Source organism: Pezoporus wallicus, unplaced genomic scaffold (genome assembly GCF_028554395.1).
Source record: "Pezoporus wallicus isolate ANWC-B61680 ecotype Strahan unplaced genomic scaffold, APGP_CSIRO_Pwel_v1 contig_4816, whole genome shotgun sequence".
Classification (NCBI taxonomy): Eukaryota; Metazoa; Chordata; class Aves; order Psittaciformes; family Psittacidae; genus Pezoporus; species Pezoporus wallicus.
In genome coordinates, this window is record NW_026640990.1 from 1131802 (window position 1) to 1145905 (window position 14104).

General features: G+C 35.9%; 1 protein-coding gene across 2 annotated transcripts in view; it reads right to left on the minus strand.

Moving 5' to 3' along the window:
• The window catches only part of OGDHL (oxoglutarate dehydrogenase L), a 47584-nt gene extending 33738 nt beyond the window's left edge, over positions 1-13846 (minus strand). Inside the window, exons 1-4 of one of the 2 annotated variants that reach the window (XM_057421538.1) lie at positions 13594-13838; positions 7153-7332; positions 3715-3817; positions 273-388 (exon numbers count right to left, since the gene is read on the minus strand). In XM_057421538.1, coding sequence (XP_057277521.1) covers positions 273-388; positions 3715-3817; positions 7153-7332; positions 13594-13800 — 606 coding nt within the window. In that variant the 5' untranslated portion in view covers positions 13801-13838. Of the gene's footprint in view, positions 1-272; positions 389-3714; positions 3818-7152; positions 7333-13593 lie in introns of both variants that reach the window. The other variant, XM_057421539.1, reaches the window with a different exon arrangement.
• Between the last annotated feature and the right edge of the window lie 258 nt (positions 13847-14104).

Below are 14104 nucleotides of genomic sequence, written 5' to 3' on the forward strand. Positions count from 1 at the left end.
ATGTCAGCTCTTTACAGAACTAGGGCCCAGGTTAGTATTGTACCATATTCACCTCTTTTCTACTCATAATCTCTGCATTTCAGATATGCAGGCAACAAAATCTACGGTGCTGCCACCTCTAGAAACAGTGCAAGGGTTGTTTTTAACATCATTTGGATTCCTTACATGCTCTATTAATAACTGACAAACAGTAAGTTTATGACTGACAGCTGGAAAATGTTCACTCCTGTTTGGATGAAAAACAATCACAGATCACAAAATGTCCCACTGACCTCCAATCGTTTGATGATCTCTCGCAAAGAAAGACTGTTCTCATTTCCTCCTATGAAGGTGGTTGTGGGCAGCTGAAAGACTTTGTCCAAATCTGATTCATGCAAACCATAAAACCCTGCAACAGGTACATTATCAATTTGTGAAGCAGGACAGGAGACAAAAAGGAAACCAGCATTCTTTTTCAAACCAGCACGAATTAAGTTTAATACAGCAATATCAAGAAAGAAGGTACCAGATTAAAAATTTAAAATGTGAGTATTCTGGAGGCATCCACTAGTCTGGAATGTTTTAATTATTTGATTAGAAGTACAAAACCATTCTTTCTTAAATGCTCAGATAGAACAACTGAAATTAAAATCACCCAAACCTTCTTATATTTTCACATAAATGCCATCAACTCCCCATACTACATCTTGCACTTCATTGTTTAGTAAAATAACTAACTGCAATGACTAGAATTTCTTCCTTGCTCTATCATGAGCAGCAAACACAAAGAACCACTTTTCACAGACAGAACCAGTTAGCAGGAAGCACACTAGACTAATTTATACAACATTAATGGACAGACTAAAAGAAAACACAGAACTTGTTCAATGTTACACTACGCAAACACTCTGGTGTATCTTTCAAGATATCTCCGTTCACCTTCTTTCTCTTTATAGGAAATTTGAAATAGCCATGTAATGACCTGTACAGCTCTATTTCCCAATCAGCGACCCCTTATAAAGCAGACACATTTTCACACATGCACCCCCAACTACTAAAAGAAGGGACTGTTTAAGCATATTGTCCCATCTTGATTTCAACGCATCTGAACAACTTCTGAATGAGAATATGGTTTAAGAAAATATTTAACTTGATGATTATGCAGTTTCAAAAGCCAAAATACACAACAGATAAAAACTGAAAGACTGGTATCAATGCAAGTTAGACTTTGCATGGTAAAATTTAATCTAAACCTGTTAAACAAAGAAAGGAAAAATAGCTTCTTACAATTCTAAGAAGCAAATCTATAAAACTTACAATAACATTGCATAGCTATGGAAGCTATATACAAGCTATATATACAAGCTATAGAAACTTACATATATATAAAAACTATATGTGTGTGTGGACATCTAAAAATATTTTAAAAACTAAAAATAGCTTCTCTATTTTTAGTTTTGAACTCTTTATCTTGGTTCCAAATAAGCTGTAGGCATCCACTTTAACACTGTATGACAGTGATAAGCCTGCATGTAATGCTTAAATCCATATAGAATAGTGATCCTTATTTCCTGTTAAATGAATTTTCGGATGATGAAAGCAAGGAAGCAATTAAAAGATGAAATAATAATGGAACTCAGCATTTAGAGTTGAAGTCAGGCCCTAGACCTGTGTTACCATCACTTTTACTACATAGTACTGTCAGTAACAACATATTTTGCATTATTAAAATAATATATTTTAAAATAGTGCATTTGGGGTTTAATGGTATTTTAATAATATATTAAAATATCAAATCTGGAGTAACAAAAAAAAGGGTTTGTGTACCACTATTTCTCCTTTTTTGCACCATAGTAAATTTTTCCAGCACAAAATTAATGTAATTTTTAGAGAGAGAAGAAAAGGACAAACTGGGAGGGACACGGGATGACGGGGACTTTAGTATCTTTTGAAACCAAGCAGTGTTAGCATCCTTTTTTTATTTATTTTCTTTTGCTGACTTTCTCTGACTTCATAGGCTTTTCATGTTCTGCCATGCATAAACCAGAACACGTACAGGAGTAATCTGGGCACACACAGAACATCTGTGCTTTGTACAACAGCACTGCATATTTACTGAAGCATCACTTCATGTTTAAAGAGATATAACCTTGTCAAAATCAAAGAGTTCCTGAAAACAATTCTGTAACTTGAATCATACAGTATGTACAGCCGCAACTAGTTGCATTCCTAGAAGCAACTCCCAGAAGAAACTTCCTGCCAGAAAGTTTCTCAAAAAAGAAACCAGATGACATGACAAATAAAATGCACAGAAAAATCAAACACTAAAATACTTCTGGTACCACCACAGACCTTTCATAAGTTTTCTGCCTGGAACATTCAAGGATAAACAACATTTAAGATCCCTCCTTTTTTTTTTGTGGTGCCAAGACTATGTTAGAAATGTTTTCCCTCACAAACTGAACTATCACCTCAGCTACATTCTCAGACACATCCCCCCTTCTCATTCAGAGTCTAGCATGTTTTTCCAATGCTCATGAGAGCGTCAGTATGATGCCTTCTGGTGAGTCACAATGCTCTGTACTGAACTATCTGCACAGTTCACAGAAATTTGCACTGACATGCTAGCAATCACCCATGCTCCAAACAAATTCTATTTGCTCAGTAAATGTCTAATGTATTTTCTAGTAGGTATTTTCCTTTAATAAAAGCTGACAAACTTCAAAAAGAACCCCTGATTTGCGTAAGCACCTCTCTATTTAGTCTTAAGCACTTAACTGCCTTGATATGATAAAGGGTCAGAACTGCTTCTTTTCCTACCACCAGAAACAGAAAATAAAGCAGCAAAGAGGCAGCAGAGGTACTTAAAAGTAAAATTAAGCAGAATGTGTTTTCTCTAGTACTTGCACTATGTTTTATGCCCTGTCCAAAAAGCTTCTCTACATATCAAAATAAAATTGATTCAGTGTCTTTATCAAGTATAAAACCATCTTTTTAACAAACCAGGTAGATTGAAGAGTAGAGAAAAATCAATCAGATGGGTTTTTATTCAAGCAGAGAGAGCAAAGAAATTGATCAGTGCAATCTCTCAAAGCCATGCCCTCTTAGCAATCAAAACAACCTTTGCAAAAGCAGACCCCAGTGTATTACACTCTTCCAGCTGTAAACTAAAATGATCACCACTGAATTACATACACGAGTCAAGAATCCTACACTTTCCATGTTTTCTTCTGATAACTTCAGACTTCTTCAAGTTATACAGAAGGAATAAGTATCAGAAGCTAGAATCCAAATTTGGTATGAAATGTAGTTTCTCTATCCAGCAAGTTGGTTTTATTTGGTTTTCCTATTGACTACCCTTCAGATGTCCCCAGTCAAAACAAGTATCAAGCATAATGGTATAAAAGTAAATGAGATTACCAGAATCTTGGCCTAACAAATTGATTATCATTAATTCCTGGTGTGGCTCAAAACCATAAGATTTGCGGTTTATAAAGTGTTTATAATCATCATTCATCAGAAGGTGAATTCACATGAATCTCACCTCTGATCTGGGTAGAAATTCCATCATCCTGAAATCTGAGCTTCTTTACAGACACCAAAGAAACTATTTCATGATATAAGCTAGCAGAAAAGGCAGAAGCTTCCCTGAAATGTCTTATTACATCACCTCAGCCCAATGAAACAAAAGAGACAAACGACCATTGCAAATAACAAAGCATACAGTGCACACACCAAGTTTATCGATTGTAGTGATTAAGTCGGATGGAACAAATGAATCCAAGTCTGCATCCAGAATTCCAAGGGGATCCAGCTGAGCCACATGATGGCCACGGATCTGAAATAGAAGGAAAGCGAGAGAAAAGTAAAATCACATCAACAAAAGTCAGACAAAGGGAAAAAAACACTGTATATCTCTCCATAGTATGTATATCAGTCATGAATTTAACAAACACCACTAATGTCATGAGAGGCTCGTATTTCCCAAGTTTTTCCATAAGAACATAAGCATATATTTCCATGGGAAAATAAGCATATGTATCTCTGGATATGTACACTGTATCTCTAGATATGTATATATGTAATAACTCTATTAAAAATTACTGAATACACATTAGAACATTAGCTTTATTTTGTCTCACATACAATTTAAAATTACACTGAAGTTTAATTATAAAAAAAAACTACTTTAAGATCGTACTCTAAATCTTTGGGCAAAATTAAGAAACTGACTTCTCTATATCCTATCATTTACTAATTCATTCATTTTGTATTTTTGTCACATTCATTTTTCCCACACCTGCAGAACATTAAATAGAGCACTGTTGACTTGAAACATAGATTGGTGCTGAAGAAGTCTATATTGGAAGTGAAAGGATTGCTCTTCATGAGCTCTGCTCCACATCAGATAGAATCAGGTATCATTTACTTTCATTCATGCAATTTTGGGAATTTCATCTATGATAAAATTGACACTCAAAGACACCAAAGAAAACAAATTTACTGGGGAATTTAGCCATCTTTTAGTTATCAATATTACTGTGTTAATCCACACCATAAATTGCTATAAACTAGTACCTTACATTAACATATAACATTGTTACAGAAGAAATAACTAACTGATTCAATAGAGCCACAAACGAAACATTTTTTTAATCTCTCTTTTGCGTGACTCTCATATATCAAATTTAAAGCTTTTTATAAATGAATATATTAATATTTTCTCCTTAATGCTTTTCTTTTTAAGGACAAATTCAGATCACCTTGGTAGAATTTCATTTACACTACTAGTATTCTGTCTCTGAAAAAAGATATCCATAAACTGCAACATTAATAATGAATTGCACCACACAGTTATAGAGTGTGGTTAAAGAGTGGTTCACCAAGAAGTAACTTGTAAAAACATTATTCAAATGTTCTGTATTAGTAGGAGAATTCATAACAAAATGCCTTCCACTCATAAGTAAACAGAAATAAGGCATCTTTTTTAGAACCACCAGCCCTGTAAATTCAGCCTGGCCTGCAAGATTCTTTGCATCTCATGAATTACCAGTAATAAAACTCTGACGGGCCAAATAATGCCCACGGCAACATCTGTGCCACCTTATTGTTTACTACACACAAAGTCTATCTGCCTGGAACTAAGCAAACAATTCTGTCTCAAGCATCATCAACAGAAAAAGAATTCACCTCCCCAAGCTACATCTGTTCTGCAGCATTAGTAGGAAGAGGAAGATTAGCAAGAGCACTAAAACCCAGAAAAGCAAATCGATGTGCCATATTACACTCCAGAAGCAGTTTGGTCTTTAACCAGAAAACAGTATTCTCCTCAATATCAAGTGATTTTTTAATAACTTCCACTTATTTCACTGCATACAGAAAATAGTATGCAACTGCAAAACTCTACCTTTTGAAAACACATGCATGGAAAATTTTCAACGACTGCCATAAATTTGACAGAGTGCAAATACAGACTACCTGAAACTAGACTTTAAAATCATATTTTCTAGACACAAAGGCAAAAAAAAACCCTAACAACTACATTATAAAAGAAGACTCAAGACATTAATTTATGTAGACTCATTTTTGTTAAGCACACACATTTCACTGGAAATCTTTTCTGCGCAAGCAGTGTTCTACATTAAAAAAGCAAGAGATTAACTGCCTTTTCAGAAGGCCAGCTCAACAGACCACAAAGCAGTTTACCACAAAAAACCATAAAATACTGACAGGTTTGAAAAATGAAAATTCTGTATCCTCCTCCATTTCATTATCAGGTGAAGGAAGGTCACAAATTAATCATATCCCCTCAACACTGAATTTAGAGGGTATTAAATACCTTTTAAAAACAGACAGCTGCCTTAGGTAAACCTTTTTCACTGTTGCAAAACACATGGGTTCCTGCCATTTATACAGACATTTCTGTTCCATCACTTGAGTTGCATGGCACAGTCTTTCAAATAAAGGAAACAAAATGGCAACCCCTGAACTATTTTCAAGGAAATGGTGTCAAAGCAGCCTAACGTTCTCCAATTTTCTCTAATTCTTCAACCATTTTTTACTGCAAGGAAAAGTGAACTGGTTGAAGTAGTTGTTTTCTACATAGCTATTTCTAAGCAAATTTCATATATTATTAATACTCACAAACCTTTCTACTCTTTCACGACACCTCCCCAACAGCTAGAATAACATGGTTCCTAACTGAAACAATGGTGACAATGTGATGTGTACAGAAATAAGAGTTGTTCTTCTATTCCTCTGATCCCAGGAAACAGGAGTTAAAAGTCTTAGGGTATTAGACTTAATTTCTTAATTTAATAAAAGGGTTTAAAAAAAAAAAAAAAAGAATGTGAAACAAAGTCAACCTTCATGAACAGCTCTCTAAAAGACATTCATCAAACCTGACCCAAACTCACTACTATCAGCCTCCCAAAATTCAATTTCTGGTTAATTCATTATTTTTCCTCTCTCTTTCTACCTATAATCCTCCTCAAATCAGGAATCTAAAAATTCACACTACATGTATGAATTGGGAAACACATTTCCTCTTTTCTTAAAGGAAGGTAGTAACATTCAGAACTATAACACAAATTTTCCTGGAGGTGAAGACAGACTTGAATGATGGAAAAGTTTACTGTTTAAGAAAGGGAAAAGTTCTTATTTTGCTGCACACATCAGGAGATTCATTAGTACCAGTATATCCAGGACAACTGCCTTCATATCAAGCAAAGCTATTTCAGATACCTTAGTTTTCCAGTTTGGTCAATTACCTTACTGAATCAGACACACACACAACTTGAATAGAGTCAAGTGAGTCAAAATAATAGTAAAGACTAAGCTTCAACATGTTTGGCTTCTGCTCCTGGTAAACAGGCAAAACCCAACAGATTTGCATTTCCTTTCACAAATTACTATCTCCATAAAGTGCCTCCAGGTTAAATCAGATAAAAAGCATCAGGGATGTGGGTAATCTGAATCTGGAATTTGCTAAGACAGAGGAGCATCCCAGTCTGAATCCATGACCTCAGTGTTCAGACACTGTGCAGGGAAGATAAAACTGTCAGGCTCAAGACATTATGGATCAGAAGTAAGACAACAGGCAAGAATTAAGATCAGAAGACAAATAAAAATGTAAGAAGAAGCCCTTCCACACCTACCCCAAAGAACACTTACTTGGTATGCTCTTATCAAAGACTGCACAGCAAGGTGATCTTCAACAAGCTTTTCAGCTTTACCCGGTGTCTGGGCCAGGCCATGGCTCTGAAGAAATGATGCCTTTCTTTCCAATTGATCTGGTAGATGGGGATCATATGCTTGGCCAGCATTAGCATTTCGGAAGAACAAATCCCAGGACTGGACATGTGTACAGAGAAGGAAAGAAGAAGGAAAATTTACTATCTCAAACAAAAGTCTCAACCAAAATCAGCTCCTTCAAGCTGCAAATGGCACCTCACTACATTACAGTATTAAGTACCACTAATAGCCAGCAAAAAGACAGCACTAATAGGTCTACATCAGGGTAGCACCTATGTGTTTTATTTACACAAAGCCATTTTCATATCATTTCTTATACTGAGCTTGGTCAGTGGAAAACTCTCCAGCACATATGAGTGGAAAGCATCTTCATACATTATTCATTCACACAGTTCTTTTTAACTGTGCTATTTACTCAGGCAACCAGTAATGGGTACGATATTATGCTGCTGGTAAAGAGGTATCAAGCCTATAAAACTGAAAACCTTAATAAATTAAATTAATCCATTCTTTTAATGATACTTAAAGAATTTATGATACTTCAAGGCACTCGCTGAATATGCTAAATCAGAATCAGTCCTTAAGGGCTTTTCTCGAAGAAACTGTTTAAAAGCAATTACAGCTTTTCCAAGTGAGGCTTTTGGTCTAAGATCCTTTACTCACTAGCTTAGGTTACCTTACTATGAAAGAAATTACGGACCTGGTTTCAGGTACAAGTCATAATTTTAGAAGAGTACACATTTCAGAAACTGAATCACAACAAACGAAAGATCCTTTTATTTCCATCTGTACTTTTATACAAGCCACTCCCTCCACATATGCCCAAATCTTGTTTTCCTGGACTGTTTCCATTCTGATGAGGCAGTCACTGTCCCAGGTTAGAATGGTATTAGATATATTAGCAGCAGAATGGGATAAAACATCCAAGATGTTTATACCCAACAAAAAAGAAAGTCTCCTGTAGTGGGGGACCAAGCAATACTTGTGTTTAGCTTACAGTTCCCACAAAAGGTAATGAAAGGTCATAGAACACTTTCCTCAATTCAGCTAACTTAGGCAAGGAAACTGTGAAACTATTTCAAAACTTTAAAATGTTTGTGACTAGAATAGAAGAACTGTAAAAGCCAATTTCATTCGGTACAGTGCATGTCATTTAGCCTGGCTGTGAGCTTGGAACTAACACATTTTACATTTTAAGAAACCATTGCCAGAAAAAAACAAAAAGTAGCCCAAAGATTTTATTTTAAAAAGAACATCACTTAATATATTCATTACAGAATACACAGGAGAATCAAAACAATGTAATACCAACATTGCATGACAGAAATATATTTTTTAAATTCTTATTTCATTAAAAAAAATCTTTATATTGAAATTTCTACAAGCTTTAAGGTATTCAGAAACACTATGAGAGGGGCAGTACACAAAAGCTAAACATCACACAAACTTCCAAGTTCAAGTTATAGAAGTGGGAGGACTCACTGAACTTGTGGGCAGGAATCTCATCATTAGCATGAAGCCACTGCCCCCAAAACACTGCTTTAATGCACCTCTCTTATTTCTCTATTGATACAAAGCTCCAGTGATACAAAATACAATAACCTTACCTAATTAACCATCTTACTCTTACATGGACTTCAGCTAAATACAGCCTAATTTCTATATGCCATAACAAATTAGGGTGGACAGATCATGCTTGGAGGTCAGTTCCAGACACACTGATGAAGAACTCATTCCTTCTATCTTCTCTCATTTATGTTAAATTTTCTATATTCTTCTTACTTTGACACCTTGATAGCTGCACTGAGATTAGAAGTATGAATTTACACAACATCCTATAAATGATCTACAAGAGTCTATTGGTGTAACTGTGTTTTTTCTGGTATTCTCTCTATACACCTTCCTACTCTGTATTAAGGACAGTAGTGTTGTTCCATGCCTATGCAGCACCTCATCTGAGAACCTGCATATCACAGACAGCAAAAAATAGATACAACCCCTTCATTTCACAACTAAGGCTACTTAGATTGGTGGAATTATTTTGACAATAAACAGTTATTAATTTTCATTAAATTAGGAAATTCCAAACACATACTTAGATCCATGACAAACTGACATTTGGTATTCATTCAAAGTTTTAATAAAGAACACGTTTTGCTTATGTTAAGAATCCTTCCTCACCTTTCCAACACCATGGCACACATACAATGTTGACAGTAATATAACTATTCTTTTATTGGGTCAAAACCTTTTCATTTAGTTGTAAAAGTTATCACAGCACAGTCCCACAAAAAAAAAAAAAATGTTTTTAAATGAGTGCTCTGTAAGACAGTTGCTAACAAAATCCAAGTAGACTTCCCCACCAAGCTACCTGTGTAAGGAGAATAAGCATAGGGCCCTTTCTTCATGCAAATTCACAGACATAATGAAAATGCTTACATCTGAATATGCAGCCAGCTAGGACAGAAGGAACCCACACTATCTTCTCCTATGGCATCTTTTAACTTATTGATTTGATGGGCAAGCTTGACATTTAATCAGAAGGGAGGGAAAATACATCATTTGGCTACAGAAAATTAGTTTTTTCTAGATACACATCCATCAAAGCCTTTACAAATTTCTATAGTGTCTTTCAAGATTGATACCAGATTATAGTCTTCAAGTCGTGTGTATCAATGTCAGTCTTTGGCAACAGCATTTGCTATATGACTGAACAGAGAGAAGACCAGCTTGGTCTCACAGCAAACCTACAGGTTCTAAACTAAACTAGTAAAGTTCTTTAAGAAAATAGTAAAGGAGTCTTATAATAGAAAAATACATCTGTAAAAAAAAATAAATTACTATCGTGATATGTGATACATTCTTTTTTTTTCCTGTCAGCAAATCTATGTTGTAGTTAACCATTATTTTCTCAAGTAATATAGTAAAACTCAAGTGATTTAGTGTCACTATTTTGTTCTCATATAATAAACAGTGTTGCATTTAGAATAACAACATATTCGTTATCTTGATGATTTGGTTTTTTTCCTAGTGACATCATAATATTTATCAACTGCAGTGAGGACAGTAAAGCCTTAGAAGACACACAATGAGCATCATTATACCATTTTAAAAAAAATAAAATAGATTACCTCAAAACAAAACCCCCATGCTTTTTCCAAGTACATAAAATAAGGAAGTGACTACACACGCATGGTAGAGTGACTCTATACAGGATTACATGGCAGGCATTATGCACTCAATACCCAACCATGCAGTATTGTAATTAATCTTGTGATAGTAATAACTGGGCCTTGTCAAGCTTCTCCCTTATGATCTATGGCCCTGACACCATGCTTCAAGGAGAAATAATGATGCCTTTTTCAGAGCCCATGTCATTTTATTCTGATTGTTGTTTTGGCTACTCTGAGGATAGCAGATTCAAAAGACAAGGAAAAACAGAGAATCATCAAGAATGGATTTGCACAAAGAACGAACGCTCCTATGCATATAAATGCACATTCCTGAATATACAACCATGGTATACATAGAAAGGAGATATTCTAATGAAAAAATGCTAGTAACACTGAATATTCTCATTGGAACATGACAGCTGTATTTCAAACAGTTTTAAATAAGCATCCATGGTACAACATGTACAGTCAAATCTGAGAGAGAAATAATTTAAGGAGCCTTGATTAATTGTAGTTTCTATGTAAAAGTGAATAGAGCATGATTTTTAAAGCCCAGGAAAAATAAAGCATTTTCATCTCCTCAACTAGAAGGCACATCCCCTCTGGTAAGAAGATATCCAGGAAGAAACATGAGGAAAAACAGGAAACCGAGGAAAAAGACAAAAGAGAATGTAATGTCTAAACACCTAGCCCAAACTGTCTCTCTAAACCGCACTGGACATATTGGATAAAACAATGAAATGCCTGCAGAGAGAGTTAATTACTAACAACAGCAAAACAAACATCACCTAAGCCAATGGTGTCTCTGGATATTGTTTTCCAAAACTTACACCACTTGTCATAGCAGAATGACAAGTTCACAACAGTCATACAACTACAGTATGAACTCTTCTGTGTTTTTAAGAAAACAGTGTGAGTTCAAGTCTTCACATTTTTAATGTGTTATATTAAAGCCCAAATTGAACAACCTCTGTCCACAAAAATCTTGGGTAGGTATTTACAGCTTTCAGATGACAAAATAAGATGGTTTTCAAGAAACCAAAAATTGATTTTGTCGAGGAAACAAAAGTCATAGGCATCATTTTCCTCCCTTTTTTTTCCAAGGTTGGGAAAAACATAATTATTTAGACAAGAAAAGCTGTAAATTCAACCAGGATGCCCATCAATCATGTTCTTTTAAGGCTCATAAACCTGGCACACAGTGAATTTACTTCAGTTCATTACTATTGTGAGTATATTGCATTCAGTTAACCTGGGACAGATTTCACACATTTTTAAAGTGCATCCTGAATTACCCGGGATCCACTCCCTAGTCCACACCCTACTCCACCAGTAGTACATTTACATTTCACTGTCAGTTCAATTCTGCTAATTTATCAGTCACTGTTCAACCTACAAACGGCAATATCTCATCAGGATCCACTGCCACATTGTGCCTGAACAGTCAAACGAACTGGATAGCCTTTCTGCAGGATTTTTAGCATTTCCACCTATCCCCAAGTACCAGCAAAATAATAAGCAGTGCTAAACTTAGCAGACCTCTTTGCTACCGCGGTGGCGTCGGGAGTTTCCCGGCCCCGCAGAAGACTCGGATGGCCTTTACGCGGGGTTCAACTGCGGTCTGGGTCCGGCGGTTCAGCACCCTGGCCAGCTCCCGCGGCGCTGCCTGCAGCCCCGGCTCCGGCTTGCGGCCGATTTAACCGTGCACCGCTCGTGTGTTTGTTTATTCACTGAGGTTTGTGCCCGATCAGAAGCTTGCAAGACTTTCCACCAGCAAAATTCACTCCACTGTAAAGGGTCTGAGCAACAAACTGCAGCCTTCTTAAAGGGAAGAAGGTTGCCACAAGTTGATCTGACTTCAATAAAACAAGTAAAAACAACATGTCACCACACACACACTCCCTATGCATCATCCCTCCAGTGTCCTCAAAATAAAAGTTTAATATTGATCTATAGCACTAACACATCACAAGTGCTTCTCAGAAATTAATTAAATGCATCAATACAATGTACTACCCTGCAATACACTGGCTGGAACTTCAGCTGGCAGTTGCATCTTGAGGAATCAAAGACAGATGGGATGAGAGAAGGAGCCACTCTGGAAAAGGTCTATTCATTTCCAACTTAAGGTATAACACAAAAAAAACAGGATCTATCTGCCATGTGAACAGCGTTCAGTCTTCAGAACTGTCACAGCAGATTGTCACCTTCCAACATGACTAAATTCACAAGCAGCATCCAAAAAACAAAAAAAAAAAAAACAAAAAAAAAAAAAAAAAAAAAAAAAAAAAAAGAAAAACAAACCAAAATACTAACCAGTTACAAAACTGCTTTTTTTGTTTCTTTCTCCAACTTAACATGGCCACTTCCTCACCCTCTAGACAGATTATCAGATTTAGCGCAACAACTTCTAAGTGACATTTTGATACATGTGCCTTGAGAATAAGGGAACACACAACCAATTTGGTAAACATTTTGCAGACAATTCACATTACTTCTCTAGAAAATTACTTGTCTTAGAATTTGTCAGACTTCTCATCAGCTTCTTAAGTTACTATACATGTATCACCATAAAAGAACCTTCCCTGTCAGCAGAAAGCTTGTTAAAAAATAAGTCTATGTATTTTGCCCACAAGAAAGGATTTGGGCAATAAAGTTTTTCAAAAAGCAAACAAATGTATGTCACCGAGAGAGGGAAAGAGACACAACAAAATACATTTCAAAACACTTAAGGCGGCTTTTTTGACAATTTCAGATTTAGTTTTAAGGTTACAACTTCCACAGCTACCTAAAGGGACCTGAACATTCATTTTTCCTAGGCAGTTTAGAAGTATCAACACCAACACGTTCAGCAATATAACATATCCTCTGATATCACCTTATCTTGGGGCTTCTTCCAGACGTAACTAATTACTTAACAGACTTCTTGAACACCATTTCCATGGAGGAATGCTGAAAGTTTCTGAGCAGCTCAGGCTAAGGTCACCATGCCTGTGGCTCCTCTGTACTTTTTTAGCTGCAATATCACATCTTACAACAATCAATATGTGGGAAATTAGTTTCACATTTTTCATTTCATACAAGACCTTTTTTTGGACTTTTTATAGAAGAAGTTAAAAAAGAAAATAAAATAATCGATTCCACTCTTAACCTAATATTATCACTTACAGTCATGTTTTCAACTTACCTTATGTACACTTCCAGGGTTTTCAAGCCACGCATAATACATTTCCTCCACATAATTTGAATTACTCCCACTCAGGAATGGTTCTGAGATTCCTGATGAAACATACCGTTGGCCATGTAAAAATACCCTTCTCGCTATATCTTGTTTTTCCAGAAATTTAATACCATGCCACTTCAGAGCAGCAGCAAGCAACTTCAGATGACTCATGTTTGTTTATCAGACTGAAGATTTAAGTCTGTTAATAAAACAAAAACAAACCCAATCAGGAAAAGAGTCCATGAATTGCAGACACTTTTCAGTCTCACAGTGAAAACTGAGGTTTATAGCTACAGTGCCTCATCAACAAAGTTGAGATCTAACATGAAGCTCTTTTCAGGAGAGAGGCTACTCCATGACTGACTGCAGAGCTATACTCACAGCAGAAGTGTTGCTCGTGAGCATCTCCATATCAATCAGCTCACCTTACAGCTTCTGTAACTGATAATATCGTCCTGGTTCCTGAAGCAATCAT